Genomic DNA, 18,056 nt, shown 5'->3' on the forward strand with positions numbered 1-18,056 from the left:
CAAATAGAATAAAATGCTTTTTTTTGAAGTCAATAAAGCAAGCAAAGATTTTGCCCTCTTTTTTTGGTGGACGTGTTCATTAATTAGTGTGTGTAAGGTCAGTAGTGCGATGGTTGGGGAGAAAGTAAATTTGACATTTTCTTATTACATTTTCTTCTTGAAGAAAGGTTTGAATTCTTGATTTCAAAATGCTACAGAAAACCTTTCCCAAGTTGCTGTTTACAAATTCCCCTGTAATGTTTGGGGTCTGATTTGTCTCCACTTTTGTGGATAGGGGAGATGAGCCCCTGGTTCCAGACATCAGGGAAGCAGCCAGAAGTTAAAACCATGTTGAACAATTTAAGCACAGCATTTTGCAACTCAGGTGTGCTGTTACTCAGCATTTCATTTCTGATGTTATCTAGACCACAATCCTTCTTTGATTTTATGGATTTGAGCTTTTCATTTAGTTCTTGTTGGGTTATTGGATAATCTAATGGATTTTAGTTGTTTTTAATGACTGATTCAAGGATGTTCCATTTTTTTTCTAATTGGTTCTGTTGTAAGTCTGTCTGTTGGATGTTTTTGTATAGATTGTCAAAATAAGTTTTCCAAATTCCTTCATCTTGTATGGTTAATTGTTGTGGCTTTGTCATGCTTAAATTGTTCCACATGTCACAGAACGTATTTTGGTCAATTGTGTTTTCAATTTCATTAAGTGTCTTGTTGGCATAATTAAATTTCTTGCGTTTCAGTGTTTGTTTATACAGTTTCAGAGTTTCAAAGTATTCATAGCGTAGCTCTGGGTTATTTTGCTGCTTATACTTTTCATTTGATATTTGTCTTAGGTGTTTTCTAATTGTTTTACATTTGTTATCAAACCATTTTTCAGAAACATTTTGATTTTTGTTTCTGAGGGTGCATTTCTTTGGTTTTCTGAAATTTGCTTTTGACGCTGCTTTTTGGAATATGCAATTGATGTTTTGAGTAGCCGAATTGACACCTTCTTTATTGTCTTGGTATTGTGAGTTATTGAAGAGCTGTATAGAGTTCATCATCTCATTTGCGTTCACTGTTTCAATTAATCTTTCTGCACTGTTTTTAGCCCATCTGTACGATTGGTTTATGTTGTAGAGTTTATTGGGCTGTTTTTTTATTGAATATTGCTGGCAAATTTCTTCTCTCTCTCTCTCTCTCTCTCTCTCTCTCTCTCTCTCTCTCTCTCTCTCTCTCTCTCTCTCTCTCTCTCTCTCTCTCTCTCTCTCTCTCTCTCTCTCTCTCTCTCTCTCTCCTCTCTCTCTCTACCTCTCTCTCTACCTCTCTCTCTACCTCTCTCTCTCTACCTCTCTCTCTCTACCTCTCTCTCTACCTCTCTCTACCTCTCTACCTCTCTCTCTACCTCTCTACCACTCTCTCTCTACCTCACTCTCTCTCTACCTCACTCTCTCTCTCTCTACCTCACGCTCTCTCTCTCTACCTCACTCTCTCTCTCTCTCTCTCTCTCTCTCTACCTCACTCTCTCTCTCTCTACCTCACTCTCTCTCTCTACCTCACTCTCCCTATACTCTCTCTCTCTCTCCCTATACTCACTGAGCGGCAAGTGGCTAGAGCATTGGGCCAGTAATCAGATCCAATCCTCGAGCTGACATGGTAAAAATCTGTCATTCTGCCCCTGAGCAAGGCAGTTAACCAACTGTTCCCTGGGCGCCGTGGATTTTGATTAAGGCAGCCCCCCACACCTCTCTGATTCAGAGGAGTTGGGTTAAATGCGCAAGACACATTTCAGTTGAATACATTCAGTTACACAACTGACTAGGTACCTCCCTATTCTCTGCCTCTCACAGTGTTTTTCTCTTCCCAGCTCATTCCTCTTTGCCTGCAGAGTGAAACGTGCCATGTGGCACAGACACACACACGTAAAGGATAAATCCTAAGAGACAAGAGCTCTGCGTGGAAGTAAGAGAAGGGCAAGAGGGTGAGGAAGTAAGAGAAGAGCAAGAGGGTGAGGGGGTGGTCGGGGGGAGGAAACACACACTCAAGCACATAGGACTAGAGCGGTGAAAAGGAAAAGAGAAGAGCTGGGAGGCAGAAGGGCTGCTGAACAAAGCAAGGGAAGGAGAGGGGAGTCCATGGGAGAGTAGCAGCCGTGAAATGCCTCGACGGGAGCCTGCCAGCTGCTCCTGTGGCCACCTAAAGGTAAGACTCATGCTAGACTGAGAAAAAGTAGGGAGACACGACCGGAGCAGAGAGAGAAGGAGGGAGAGAAAGTATAGCCTAACGCTGTGGTTATAGGGTACCCTTGGGCTGCAGCTGAGCCGTTCGATCTGCCTTTGAATGCGATGCCATGCTGTCATTACCTTCCGTAATTCATCACCTCGCCATCATCCATTTAGCCGCGTGTCAGATCAAAGTGTGAACGTGAATTAAAACCATATAGTATGGTTGCTATGCTCCCTAAGAGAGAGATACCTCAGATACCTCCAGCCTGCACTGCCTACGACCTCTTTCCCATCACAGCCTGCTTGTGTTCTATATCACTAATGTCACTGCAGTGCATTTGTTTGCCCTCATTCTGAGGGCTAGGTAATCAAAAAACAATGGGTTTCCAGCCCTGTCAGACCAATGTGAGATGCTGCTGAGGCTACTGCCTAGTTGCCTGATGCGAGAGGATGCTTTAATTCTCCTATTGTGGAATGCAGGAGTTTTACGAGTGCAGCAGCCAACAGTGTGGGGGTTTACTACAGAGGGTGACAGCACATCGTTGTGTTGTGTTTCCGATTGCACACATTCAATGAAAGAAGGTGGTGAGAGAGGGATAGAGAGAGACAGAGAGAGAGAGCGAGAGAGAGAGGCCATTATCTGTTTGCAGTAGCTTTTCGCTGGAATATCGGAGACTAGTAAAGAATTTAGAGCAAATCATTTGCATTGATTCCGTTGGAGCACTCTCTGAGCCGGGGATTAGAGAAGCTGGTTTCAGGGCTGTGATGTGCTATTGTCTGCTCTTATAGGCTGTCCTGGTTGAGTGCACTCTGCACAAAATATCTTTAGTTGTCCCTGTAAAACTTTCTTGACAATGGGGTCTGTGGCCATGTCCAACGGGCATGTTTTTCCTACGCAATGTTCCCAGGAATGTCCTCAGCAGGGAATGCAGAGGTGGTTTAAAAATGTTCAGTATGTGATCATTATTTTTTCTAACCTTTCCCATTGAGCAGTGTAAAGGTAGGGCTAACAGGCAAATGCTATAGGAGAAGGATGGTGCAGAACAGTAGTATATAGCACATATTTTATTCTATGCTCACCTTTTTAACCTTTTGATTAAGTTTGTGTGTGTTTATGTGTGTGTGTAACCAGTCCATTGGTATAGGTATCACTTCAATATGACATGAACTGTTGATGAAACGGTGCAGCCTGGACGGCTGTTTGATTGTTGCACGGGGTGAAAGTTGTAGCACCGTAAGTGATTTTGATGGATGGCCCTTTGACCTTGTAAACTGCATTAGAGTTATGCTGTAACTCCTTTTGGAAAGCCATCATTATCAGCCAGCCTCTGTGCATCACCTCAGTCAACCACTGAAACCAACCCAGTCTCTCTCATGTTGTGGAGTGAGGTTCGATTCAGCCCAGAACGCTAGCCCAAATCTAATGAGACATTGAGATGAGATTACTGTGTGTGTGAATAATTAATTGTGTCAATTTATTTTGTGAAAGCCAGGTCTCTGGGTAAGGTGGTAGGCATGGCTGTGATAAAAAGCAGCCCATCCCCACCTGTATTGCAGCAATGCATCTGTGTCAGGAGCTTAGCCAAGCGTGAACAATTCTTTGTATTAAGTGCTATGGAAACTGTGTCTGTATGATTTGAAAAGAAGGCTACTGCGGCCCTGTAAAGCCACTCAGCTAGGCAGAATGGGAGAGCATTTCTTGTCCAGGTTAATTGGCCATTACCGAGGTGGAGGTGGAAGTGGGAGGAGAGTAATAATTGGGCATGCTCTAATCTGTCCAGTGTCACCGACTGGAGAACAATGTGGGATGACATTGAGGTTTTAGAGACAGAGCTCCTTGTAAAAGCAGTGATGTCCTTTATCTTGAAGGGCATTATGGGGATTAAGATGCTGCAGCTCGTACGGACTGGAGCTCCATTGTTAAAGGGCGGCTGAACTTCCTGATTTGGCCCCGTTTTAGATTTGGTTTGTTAAGAAATGCTAGAGGCCATGACTGAATTCAAAAGTGAGTTGGTTTCGTGGTGTCGTGTGATGTGGGTGACCCCTGTGTGTTTGCCGGTGGGAAGAGTTAGCCAAATTATTTTGCCAATTGGCTTCACCTGGCTGGTGTGAAACAGTAGCAAAATTGGTTTGACTTTGGATATCCTATCTCTGGGTCGGTCTTGTCAATAAATGACACAATGTAAATGAGACAGTTTTTTCATGTTGCACGTCTTTTAAGCTCTCATTAAATGCTTTCAATATCTGTATGTTAATTTCTAGAAATTATAGTTGGAGGTTTTTAAGGTATTGAAATTTGGAGCTATTGTAATTTGAACATATCCATTGTGTAATTTTGGATGAGACTGAATTTATGACCCAAATTATCCCATTTGCACTTTGTAATACATTTTGATAGTAAAACAAATGTTTCGGACTCATATCGATGCCACATACAGTAGGCTGTTTTCCAAACGTGAAGTTGGATTTTAGGGGCAGTTGCTCTTTAACTCTGATAAAGACATTCTAGAGGAGATCTCATGATACTGTTCCTTGTGGCCAGCTAGTTAACATGCAGGTCAAGTTAGTTGAACCTTATCTCTCTTAGGGTCAGACTGGTGCATCAGTCCTTTCTCAGTATGTGTTCACCTTAAGTTACCTTGGCTAAAACCATCTGCCTCATGACCATATTCTTATTATTTACTTCAGAAATGTATTCATGACTTTATAGCCCATGCATCAATCTAATTAACATAATACAATTATCCCCATCAAATCCGTCAGTTTAAGCTAGAGATATCTGGGGGTTTATATGGGCTGCCTCTCAATCCCCCGCATCTGCCTATGTCGTCCTTTTTCATCTGTGGTGGAAAGTTGCAGAGCTACAGTCCTGTTTGTCAGACCAGTAGACATCGCAAAAATCAGTCTTCTCACAAAAACGTCTGTAGACTCTCACAAACATGATGGTGTTCTCTGTTTTGCTCCACGACCCCCACAAGTGTCACAGACTCGTCTGAAGGTAACCTATACAAATGAATGGAAGTATGGAGGTAGTTTTGTGCCAACAAAAAAAAAGAGGTTAAATATGTGTCCAAAAAACTAAAATATTTCCTGAGCTTTCTTATATCACCTAGATATATGACAGACTCTTCAAAACCTTATTCCTCATTATTTATTTTTGTCTGGCCTTTTTTTTGCCATTTATGAATGTGTTATTCAATGTGTTTCTATGGGCTACAGTAGTAAAGGCCAATATAAATGTTTTTAAAATAAAACATTTTAAATCCAAAAATTCGAATTCAAATAGTTAAATGATCCATGGTATGACCGTCTTAAAACAATTCCATATGTTAGGTTAGTAGAACCCTTTCATATGACAATATTCATGTATTATTTGTTCTATAATTTGAACCAGTAGTGGTGTCTCCTGGAGAATCATAATTAGAACCCTTGCTATCATTAAGGTGAAATAAGTTAACAACTTGTTGACTTAAACATCTCCAGACGGCTTTTCCTTTGCGTACACATCTATCTATGGAGCCCAGTGTGAGCATCCATCACCCAGGGTGAGAAGTTTCCCTCAGTCACAGCCCATTAACACAGGGAAAGAGACATATGTTCAGCATAACGGGCTCAAGGCTTATTGAGTGACACCATGGATGTTCTGATATGTTATGTGGTAGTGAGAAGGAGCGGCCTCCTCAAAGGACTGGTGCAGGGACAGTGCGAGGTGCCGCAAGAATTCTAATTAGGTCTGTGTAACCTTTGGCTCTTTCTGCATGCGCTCAGCACCCCCTCCTCTCTTCCTCTCCTGCTTTCTACCTCCTCTTGTCCATCCATCCCTCACTCTCTCACTCCTGTGAATGTGGGCTCTGGGCCGTAAATCACAATAAGAGGCTGACGAGCCACCTGATAAATGCGGGACATGGTGTTGGAGCTCCTGTCCTCTCCTTAACCCCCATCCTCCTCTCCTATCACATTCATGTCCTACAGGACTGCTCTGGTCCAGTGGACTGGGTGTTGTTGGCTTGGCCTGGTGCTCAGTCCGTCCAGCATCACTCAACAGTGTTGGGGAGTCTGGGGCATCACTTTTATAAATACACGTACCCTTAGCACAGGGGCGCGAGAGGACGAGATTCGAGCAAGCAGCAGTTATTCCTGGCTGTGGCTGTGTGGTGTTTAGTTTTTTGGTCCGTTGTCATTTCATTAGACTAATAGTCTCCAGTGTGGGCAGGACGTCTAGCTGAGGCGGTGTCAATTGCTCAGGAGAAGGTGATCCGTGAGAGATGATACAAGTACTAGACTGTATACGCTCAAGACCGGCTATCAGCCACGAGGAGGGGAAAAAGGGATCTGGGCCTGAAGCCAAGCTTGCTGGCATTCACAGGCTTTGGAGACATTTTTAGTAATTTTCCCTGACCGACCTCAAAGTGTCATAAGTGAGCAAAGATAGGGATGAAGCGCTGCACTGTGAGCCACTTGTCTTATGCCTCGATCACACAGTGTCCGTACATTTTGGCACACCAGAAATACATTCATTTCCAATGGAACACTTTGCTTGCCTGATAGCATTGCGTTGCAGAGGCAGTTGCAGTGCGTTCTGTGTGGTGCATACGTTGGAATTATCAAACGTATGCATCAAACTGTATGCGTAGACGGCTTGACAGAAATGGTAGCAGAAGCGGAATGTTGAACTTTTGTTGCACACATATCAAGATTATGCTGCGTACCATTTTGCGCAATGATGCTCTCAGTGTGATTGAGGCATTAGCCTGTGACTAACTCATGAATGAGAGCCTAGTAACCATGACGCTGCTGCTGAGAGTTGGCTCTGGGAAGAAGAAGCAGGGAGGGGGAGAGAGGAGCAGGGGAGGGGAGGGGAAGTTCCAGTAGGCTCCCAATGCTGGACTACAGAAATGACAGAGACATTGGAGCTTATTCCACTAGAGAAGATATCTATCTTCTGCACTGATTGTGCAGATCCTCCCAGTGCAGATATTATTGAAGACTCAGCTCTCTCTCTCTTTTCTCCCCTCTGTCAGACCTATGCTTTGTTTTGATGACTCCTCAGAATTGAATTTTCTGTGGAAAATAGAAAGCTTCTGTATGACCTCAGAATATATGGATCAGTGCCCCCAAATAGCATAATTTGTATTGTAAACCAAAGGGTTACTGCAGAATTAGCAGTTTCTCACTGCACTCATCATTCTCTGAGGAATGGACAGTACTGTGGTATACTGTAGCTTGTTCACAGATCTAGCTTGAAACCATTTGCAAAAAACATGCACGTCTCATGGATATTTTCAGGCAGGAAATGTGCTTGTTTGAGTCCCCTTTTAAAGAGCTTTGATTACCTTCAAATGATGTAAGATAATCGAGAAAATGAAGTGCTCCAAACCCAGTTATCTTGTTGATCAAGTTTTTTGTCTTCTCAGGCAGAGTAATGACTAGTGGCTAATCTAAGGCCTCATTATTATGGTCCTCCAGAGGCCAGTTTAACTCTGTTGGCCGACGGCCGTGTTATTGGAGCAGTATTTAATATTGATACAAGCCTTGTCCTGGCCACCTAACTCCTCACAACTAGCCCTCACATTTCCAAACTGCACAGAGGGCTGACATCGACTACATTTTAAAGAGCCTCTAATGAAGATAATTAAACTTTACAATAGCTGTTTGTGTAACTCAAACAAAGACTTGGACTGTCCTCAAAAAACATAATGTGTACAGGTGGAAACATTATGAGAGAGAGAGAGAGAGAGAGAGAGAGAGAGAGAGAGAGAGAGAGAGAGAGAGAGAGAGAGAGAGAGAGAGAGAGAGAGAGAGAGAGAGAGAGAGAGAGAGAGAGAGAGAGAGAGAGAGAGAGTGGAGGAGAGAGAGAGAGAGAGAGAGAGAGAGAGAGAGAGAGAGAGAGAGAGAGAGAGAGAGAGAGAGAGAGAGAGAGAGAGAGAGAACAATTGCAGGTTTACTTCTCCGCCACCAACAGATGAGCACTCACTCTATCAGAGGCTAAACCCAATTCACCCAAAGCGTCCTGTCGCTCTCCAAGTAACAAGATAAACGCTTGTTACCCTCTTAAAGATAAAACGCTGAGCTGGAATCTGTGTTTGCACAACCGCTGGTGAGTCTGCAGCGAGAGCAGAGCAGCAATCAAACACAGGCAGAGTATGCACACAGGTCCTGGGTTCACCAGTCACTGGGGAGATGTTTAATGCATGAAAGCCTAGGACCTGGCGACACTATAACGCATTCACTATTCTGGGCCTTGTGTGTCTTGTATTCCTGTCTGTCTGTCTCAAATGCCTGTCACGTCGCTCTGCCCTTTGCTTTAGATCCGTCAATGTCAACACTGTATTCCTGTGTGGATCTCATGTGTGACGTGGGCCATCGCTCCTCCACCCCGCTTTGCATTTTCTCTCCATGATGCCTTGCCTTGCATCTATCACTGATCAAAATGGAGCAATGTTAGAGCATGACGACAGAGACAAATCAGATGGTGTTGTTATTCTCAGGTAGAAGCAATCTGGTGATTGCTTTCTGATTGGCAGAGGTGGAATCAAGACACTATTATTCGAGTCACAAGGTTTGAGACTCTAGTCGAGTCCCAAGTAGAATGGGTCGAATCTCGAGTCAAGTCCAAGTTGTGCATTCTAAGAGCAAGTCGAGTCTAATCATACGTTTTTTCAAGTCAAGTCTCAAGTATAAGAAATAAGCTATACATGCAATGAGTTGTCTATTTATTGAGGCTACCAGACAGCACTTTTCATTATTTTGTCTACAACATATTTTGATTATGTAATAATTCATTTTAACAACAAATTCCAAATGCAAGCTTCATAAGTAAATGATGCATTTCAAGCAATTTTGACATACTAGTAATTACTAGCATAGTCAAGTTTTGACTATGCTAGTAATTGTTGCTTGAGGCTCCATTGATGGTGAGTTTGCAAAGTAAACAGTTGATATTCTTGATCACACATTTTTTGTAGCTGCATATTTATTTATGGCAATGCTCTCCTTACAATTTGATGTTTGTGTTGCACCCGATCTTATAGCTGTATAGCAAATCAGAAATCTGTCGGCTAGCTCAGTGATTCTCAGTTTTTGACCCCCATTCCCCAAAAAGCAGTGGTTCAAAGCTTGCGAGCATTGCGCACACACATGAATGCGCACACAATGGCTGCGCAAATGTAGCCTGTCAATACAGCCAGAAATGGCAATGCATTTTCAAAACTTAAGATACAGAAATAAACTATTTTTTTACACCTGCATTTGAGCTGAAAGTGATTCATGTTAGCAGCCAATATCAAGTAGGGATATCATGCCGTCACTTCTCTAAGCAAGAAGAATCATACAGCCTAACTACCTGTGCACAGGAGGTTGCAGGATCAGATGGAAAGCATGGTCTGTCTGCACCAAACACTATCACTTTGGAGGGCTGCCTGCCCGAATAATGCTTGTCAACTAGGTAGCCCTTTTCTTCCTCACAAATACTGTTATTAATTCACCAGAATATATCTTCATCCCACAATACTGAAAGCAGTTAGATGTTACAGCTGTCTTTAGACATGTACCCAGTAACCACCCAAACCTTGAGAATGTTTTAACTTATTGTGTGCATAATGTTGCTGCTACCGTCTCTTATGACCGAAAATAACTTCTGGACATCAGAAAATCGATCACTTACCACGGACTGGAAGAAACTTTTTCCTTTAACAAGTCCGACGAGAAGTATATCCTGCTTTCACTGGAACAGGCCCAGATCCACGCCTTTTGCGTGAAGAAAAGACACTGGAAAAGGGGACGCAGATTGGGAATCCTTCTGAGAAGCCGGAGGCGAGCGAGTAAACTCCCAACTCCATCCTCCTTGCTAACGTGCAATCGTTAGAAAATAAAATTGATGACCTATTATTAAGATTATCCTACCAACGGGACATTAAAAACTGTAACATCCTATGTTTCTCTGAGATGTGGCTGAACGAAGAAAAGGAAAATATAGAGCTGGCAGGATTTTCCATGCACCGGCAGAACAGAGACACTACCTCTGGTAAGACAAGGGGTGAGGGTGTGTGTCTTTTTGTCAATAACAGCTGGTGTGCGATGTCTAATGTTAAAGAAGTCTCAAGGTATTGCTAGCCTGAGGTAGAGTACCTTAAGATAAGTTGTCGACCACACTATCTACCAAGAGAGTTCTCATCTATATTATTCGTAGCCGTCTATTTACCACCACAAAGCGAAGCTGTCACCAAGACTGCTCTCAACCAACTCTATAAGGCCATAAGAAAATGCTCACCCAGAAATGGCGCTCCTAATGGCCGGGGACTTCAATGCAGGCAAACTTAAATCAGTTTTACCAAATGTTTACCAGCATGTCACATGTGCAACCAGGGGGAAAAAAATCCTAGACCACATTTACTCCACACACAGAGATACATAAAAAGCTCTCCCCCACCCTCCATTTGGCAAATCTGACCACAATCATATCCTCCTGATTCCTGAATTCAAGAAAAAACTAAAGCAGGAAGTACAAGTGGCTCGCTCAATACAGAGCTGGTCAGATGGCGCGGAAGCTACACTACAGGACTGTTTTGCTAGCACAGACTGGAATATGTTTTGGGATTCATATGACTGAGGAATACACCACCTCAGTCATTGGCTTCATCAATAAGTGCATCGACGACGTCGTCTCCACAGTGACTATACGTACATATCCCAACCAGAAGCCATGGATTACAGACAACATCCGAATCGAACTAAAGGCTGAGCTGCCACTTTCAAGGAGCGGGAGACTAATCTGGACGCTTATAAGAAATCCAGCTACGCCCTCAGACGAACCATCAAACAAGCAAAGCGTCAATACATGATTAAGATTGAATCCTACTACACCGACTCTGACGCTCGTCGGATGTGGCAGGGCTTGAAAACTATTACGGAATACAAAGGGAAACCCAGACGTGAGCTGCCCAGTGACACGAGCCTACCAGACGAGCTAAATGCCTTTTATGCTCGATTCAAGGCAAGCAACACTGAAGCATGCATGAGCGCACCAGCTGTTCTGAATGACTGTGTGATAACGCTCCCAGTAGCCTATGTGAACAAAACATTTAAACAGGTCAACATTCACAAAGCTGCTGGGCCAGACGGATTACTAGGACGTGTACTCAAAGCATGCACGGACCAACTGTCAAGTGTCTTCACTGACATTTTCAACCTCTCCCTGACCGAGTCTGTAATACCTACATGTTTCAAGCAGACCACCATAGTCCCTGTGCCCAAGGAAGCGAAGGTAACCTTCCTAATTGATTACAGACCCATGGCACTCACGTCGGTAGCCATGAAGTGCTTTGAAAGGCTGGTCATGGCTCACATCAACTGCATCCTCCCGGACACCCTAGACCCACTCCAATTCGCATACCGCCCCAACAGATCCACAGATGACGCAATCTCAATCACACTCCACACCGCCCTTTCTCACCTGGACAAAAGAAACACCTATGTGAGAATGCTGTTCATCAACTACAGCTCAGCGTTCAACACCATAGTGCCCATGAAGCTCATCACTAAGCTAAGGACTCTGGGACTAAACACCTCCCTCTGCAACTGGATCCTGGACTTCCTGACGGGCCGCCCCCAGCTGGTAAGAGTAGGCAACAATACATCTACCACGCTGATCCTTAACACCTCAGGGGTGTGTACTTAGTCCCCTCCTGTATTCCCTGTTCACCCACGACTGCGTGGCAAAACACGACTCCAACACCACCATTAAGTTTGCTGACGACACAACAGTGGTAGGCCTGATCACCGACAACGATGAGACGGCCTATAGGGAGGAGGTCAGAGAACTGGCAGTGTGTTGTCAGGACAACAACCTCTCCCTCAATGTGAGTAAGACAAAAGAGATGATTGTGGACTACAGGAAAAGGAGGGCCGAACAGGCCCCCATTAACATTGACGGGGCTGCGGGTCGAGAGTTTCAAGTTCCTTGGTGCCCACATCACCAACGAACCATCATGGTCCAAACATACCAAGACAGTCGTGGAGAGGGCACAACAAAACCTTTTCCCCCTCAGGAGACTGAAAAGATTTGTCATGGGCCCCCAGATCCTCAAAAGTTTCTACAGCTGCACCATCGAGAGCATCCTGACTGGTTGCATCACCGCCAGGTATGGCAACTGCTCGGCATCTGACCGTAAGGCGTGACAGAGGGTAGTGCGAACGGCCCAGTACATCACTGAGGCCAAGCTTCCTGCCATCCAGGACCTATATAAGAGGCAGTGTCAGAGGAAAGCCCATAAAATTGTCAGAGACTCCAGTTACCCAAGTTATAGACTGTTTAATCTGCTACCGCACGGCAAGCGGTACCGGAGCGCCAAGTCTAGGACCAAAAGGCTCCTCAACAGCTTCTACCCCCAAGCCATCAGACTGCTGAACAATTCATATAAATTGCCACTGGACAATTTACATTGACCCCCCCTCGTGTACACTGCTGCTACTCGTACTGCTGCACACTGACTCGGTACTGGTGCCCCCTGTATATAGCCTCATTATTGTTATTCTTATTGTGTTATTTTTTATTATTACTTTTTATTTTAGCCTACTTGGTAAGTATTTTCTTCTTCTTGAACTGCACTGTTGGTTAAGGGCTTGTAAGTAAGCATTTCACGGTAAAGTCTACACTTGTTGTATTTGGCACATGTGACCCTAGATGCCTCACAAGTCCTCAACTTGCAGCTTCATTAAATAGTACCCGCAAAACACCAGTCTCAACGTCAACAGTGAAGAGGCGATTCCAGGATGCTGGCCTTCTAGGCAGTTAAAGTCGAGTCCCAAGTCTTGAGGCTCCAAGTCCGAGTCAAGTCTCAAATTTTATTTTCTATCAAGTCGAGTCTCAAGTCATCAAATTTGTGACTCGAGTCTCACTCGAGTCCAAGTCATGTGCCTTGGGTCCACACCTCTGCTGATTGGTGATTATGGAACACATAGTTCATACACTCTGTCACTCTATTGGATTATTTTTAAACACCAGTGACCCTATCAGTCATTACACTTTTATATAACTGAAATGGTGTTGTGAAATTGCAGCTAAAATTAGTCCCTATCGACTTGCCCTCTCCCACTCTCATATCTGTAGTGCTGACGTCACGTATGTGTTATTTAATCCTATTGCCAAAAAATATTATTCATCATTTTTTTCCCCCTCTGTCGGTTTGAGTATGCAATTGATGTTTAAAAATACAATTTCTAGCACATTAAAATCAGAGCACAGATACTGCAGTCTGTCACTAGATCAATGTATTACACCAATAGACCTAAAACAACAACAAAGAAACCACATTTACTGTTCGAAAAGAAGTCTTCGAAACTACATCAAATCACATGTCATGGTGTTACTTCAAAAAAAGCGAAAGAGTTATTATTGTAGGCACATGGGAAGTTTAAACAAAGAAATTAAGACATAAAAATCTGCTGTGAACAGATTGTGAAGGGTCCAGGCTGGTGATTATTGTGATTCAAGTAGTGGTCAGCTTGTCCGTGCAGCATCAGGGCTTTTAACAGTTGGGTTGGTGTTCAGCCCAGGCAGCGTACTGGCACTGATGTGTTCTCCTCCTCTCCTCCTCGGGGGGATAACAAAGGTTGAACACGGTAGCTACTGACAGCTGAGACTGCTTCATTCAGAGATGACAAATTAGCTAACAGAGTGAGTCCCATTTCTCATGTGAGTCCAGAGTTAATCCACACATTAGCATTCTGTGTTGGTGAAAAAGGTCTGTCTTATTATGATGAACTGAGGCTCTGTTTTAATGTCCTCACTACTGACTTCACTGTCCTCACATATCACCTACTGTAGCATGAAGTAATGAATGAAGTAATGTACTGGATTTGCATTCTTAATGGAATAATAGTATGATTGTTGGAATATACTGTTTTAGCCTAGATTTGACATGAAAATGGAGACCTGAGCATGCATTGTTACGATTCAGGCTCACTGTTAGTAGTGGCTCCTATTCAAACAGATGACTGGCATAGTAGTACTGATTTCGTTAAAGTGATTGACATGATATGTGTAGAAAACTATTTTTTTGCAGGGTTATCAGTCAATGCAGTATTGACTATGCAGAATTTTTCCTGATCCTTGATTTTTCCTGATTGATCTTAGGGGATATATTGTGAAAAACAATCTATTGTTGAGATTTGATTGATGCATAATTCTGTGCATTAATGAAAGTGAAATGCTGAATTCATTGGATATTCCCTGCTTGTTGAATCTCCATCTCCCTCTCTCCCCACAGGTGTTGAACTCCACCTGAGGATGGCAGGAGATTCTCAAGTCCACATGGACCACGACATGGAGATAGGAGTCACACCCACAGCAGTAAGAACATGTTTTCCATACACACACACATTCCTCTCCCTCCCCCAATTGTCCTGTGTGAAACTGCTGGGAGGTAGAGAGAGAGCAAGGAAGAGGGAAAGAAAGAGGGGGTGGTGAAAGATGGAAGTGTCTGGTGTAAGGGGAAAATATAAGGGGACGAGGGGGAAACATTGTGGATCATGAGTTTCCTATTAGAAGGGTGATCATGTGTGTGTGCCTGTCTGTCTCTGCGGAAGAGGATGGATGGTTCAGCCCACTACCATGGAGAAGGAAAGAGAGGATGATTGTGAGAAAACGACTCACATGTCCTGATAATGGATGGTGAAATAGTCCAGGTTATTTGTCTTTATTCCAGAGGCGATTTAATTTATTCTTCCTGAGTGTGGTGAGGCAAACCAATTGTGGAAAAACACCAGCACACAGCAACTGCTAATTAATTTGTTTATGGAGTATCCGCCCTGGGGACGTCATTGACTCTGGGCTGGCTGCACTACTGTAGCACTGTCTGTGATGGCTTCATCAATCACTCAATTAGGAATTTCTTTAACACTCTCAAATGGAAACAAATAGGTCCATTGTCTTTGATTTAGGACTGTACAGGTACAGATGTAGGATCTTAATTTGTTCACCCTGTTGGAGGATAACTTGCAATGCAGGAAATGTAAAATGTGTAGTGTATTCAAGGTTTAAAAAATATTCTGAAGTTTGTAATTTCCACTTAGAAATTTACAAAAAATGTAGCAACCCCTACAAAAATGTCCATTCTAATCCACATGATAATTCACATTTCCTGTTGCTATATGATTATTTTCCTGCTGTAGAAAAATGGCTCAAATTAAATGAAGAAGAGTTTCAAGTAACCCCTGCTTTCTCCCAAACACACGTCACAGGATCCCAATGTCATTGAGTGACTAATTGCTGTATTGGTCAATGGGTGTTGTCTTTCACTTCACTGTCAAAACTTTCATTACTATATAATATATCAATAAAGCAACATCTGGTACATGGAATACTTTCCTAATGTGCGTGTGTTTATAGAACTACAACGAAGAGTCCCTAGCTAGAATTTCAAACAGTAGCTATGTTTCCATGAACTTGTCCAGTGATTTTTTTTGTCGACATTTACAAAATTTTCATAGAAAATAGGTTTGACAATTGTCTGCTATGGTACGTTTCCATTTAACTATCTTGTGTCAATAAAAACAGCTGGCCGAAATGACGTCACAGCTAAAAAGAATCTACAGTGTTGATTAAAAAGGAAGTGGTTGATGTATTTCCATTACCTATTTAGACAAATTGGCGATTAATAAATTGGTGACAGGCTGTATGCCCTCCCACCTATCCGTTTCATGTCTCAGGTAGCCCACAAAAGCCAGCATGGATAGAATGCAAGAATTTACTAATATTTACCATATTCTAATAATTCTCGTGTCAACGTATCGCCACGGTCCGTGCCATGGTGAAACTTGCACACCTGTAGATCTGAAATAATTGGATGGTGAAACTTGCACAAAAGTCAAAGCAAATAAGCCATTTTTGAAAGTCAGGACAAGGATCCTACAAAGATAGATTTAACAGGCAGTAGGCATTTCGAATTAAATGTGGAGTGGGGCTTCATCGTTACGTGTTGACATCACATGGACTGTGTACCTTCAAAATGATTGGGCAAGCATTTATTCGAAAAACCCCTTTTCCATCATAATTTGTCGCAATATATAAAGTTTATTGCTCGACCCCTGTCGAATGGATAAAAATGTTGTACATCTTTACAGAATTCCTCCTATATCTGCTGTTTCCATTAAGTGTCACAATTACTTTTTGTTTTGCTTTTGTCGAATAAACCTGGGTCAATGGAAACCTGCTTACAGTATTCAGATCTATATTTAAATCATTTGCAGGACTATAGCATGTATTTTCAAGGGCATGTCTTTAATTTGAATTCCTCCAATTGAACATAGCGAGCCATTCTTTCAGTTTTGGAGCTGGATCTGAATCATACTCAATGCAGGTTGCAAAAAAAGAGACTAGATTAGCAGCCTCCTATGTTCCTATCCAGGCCTGCCAGTGTCCCATAGGGAGTGAGGTACAGGAGAGGCGCAGCAGTGGAAACAGATCGCCTGTCTGGAGCTGGGCCAACAATGAGGAATGAAGGCCCCATACCCTTGTGGTCTCTCTCTCTTCTCCCTCCCACAGTCATGATGCACCATGTGCTTGGAGAGACACTCTCTCACACAATGTTATGGGAGCAGTGCAGCTACAGTATCACGACCCTTCATTTAAATTAGCCAGGGCAGCGGTTCCCAAACTTTTTATAGTCCCGTACCCTTCAAACATTCAACCTCCAGCTGCGTACCCCTCTAGCACCAGGGTCAGCGCACTCTCAAATGTTGTTTTTTTGCCATCATTGCAAGCCTGCCACACACACACTATACAATACATTTATTAAACATAAGAATGAGTGTGAGTTTTTGTCACAACCCGGCTCATGGGAAGTGACAAAGAGTTCTTATAAGACCAGGGCACAAATAATATAATAATAATAATCAATACTTTTGCTTTATTTAACCATCTTACATAGAAAACCTTACTTGCTAATCGAAAATTGTGAATAACTCACTACAGATTAATGAGAAGGGTGTGCTTGAAAGGATGCACATAACTCTACAATGTTGAGTTGTATTGGAGAGAGTCTCAGTCTTAAATCATTTTCCACACATAGTCTCTCCCTGTATTTAGTTTTCATGCTAGTGAGGACCAAGAATCCACTCTCACATAGGTACGTGGTTGCAAAGGGCATCAGTGTCTTAACAGCGCAATTTGCCAGGGCAGGATACTCTGAGCGCAGCCCAATCCAGAAATCTGGCAGTGGCTTCTGATTAAATTACATTTTCACAGAACCGCTTGTTGCAATTTCGATGAGGCTCTCTTGTTCAGATATCGGTAAGTGGACTGGAGGCAGGGCATGAAAGGGATAACGAATCCAGTTGTTTGTGTCATCCGTTTCGGGAAAGTACCTGCGTAATTGCACACCCAACTCACTCAGGTGCTTCACTATATCACATCTGACATTGTCCGTGAGCTTGAGTACATTTGCACAAAAAAATCATACAATTATGGAAAGACCTGTGTGTTGTCCTTGTTAATGTAGACAGAGAAGCATTACAACTTCTTAATCATAGCCTCAATTTTGTCCCGCACATTGAATATAGTTTCAGAGAGTCCCTGTAATCCTAGATTCAGATCATTCAGGAATGTCAGGCATTCCCTTGGTAGCATGAGCCTCTCGCTGGATGCTGCAGTGTACCCAAGTGGCGTCGAGAGCAACTGCTTGCATGCGCGTTACCACTCCACTATGTCTACCTGTCATTTCTTTTGCACCATCAGTACAGATACCAACATGAGCAGCAACTACGTTTGGCTACATACGGACCGTTAGTGGAATTCCTACAAGAGAGTAATGGTTAATGTGATTGGATGTTAATTATTTGACTAGGCTACCTGTATTTGAC

General features: G+C 43.0%; 1 protein-coding gene across 1 annotated transcript in view; it reads left to right on the top strand.

Annotated features, from left to right (window-relative positions):
* The first annotated feature begins 1,808 nt into the window (after positions 1-1,808).
* The window catches only part of LOC139548142 (G protein-activated inward rectifier potassium channel 4-like), a 33,365-nt gene continuing 17,117 nt past the window's right edge, over positions 1,809-18,056 (top strand). Inside the window, exons 1-2 of the mRNA XM_071357574.1 lie at positions 1,809-2,175; positions 14,465-14,547. Coding sequence (XP_071213675.1) covers positions 14,485-14,547 — 63 coding nt within the window. The 5' untranslated portion in view covers positions 1,809-2,175; positions 14,465-14,484. The remainder of the gene's footprint in view (positions 2,176-14,464; positions 14,548-18,056) is intronic.

Source organism: Salvelinus alpinus, chromosome 21 (genome assembly GCF_045679555.1).
Source record: "Salvelinus alpinus chromosome 21, SLU_Salpinus.1, whole genome shotgun sequence".
NCBI lineage: Eukaryota > Metazoa > Chordata > Actinopteri > Salmoniformes > Salmonidae > Salvelinus > Salvelinus alpinus.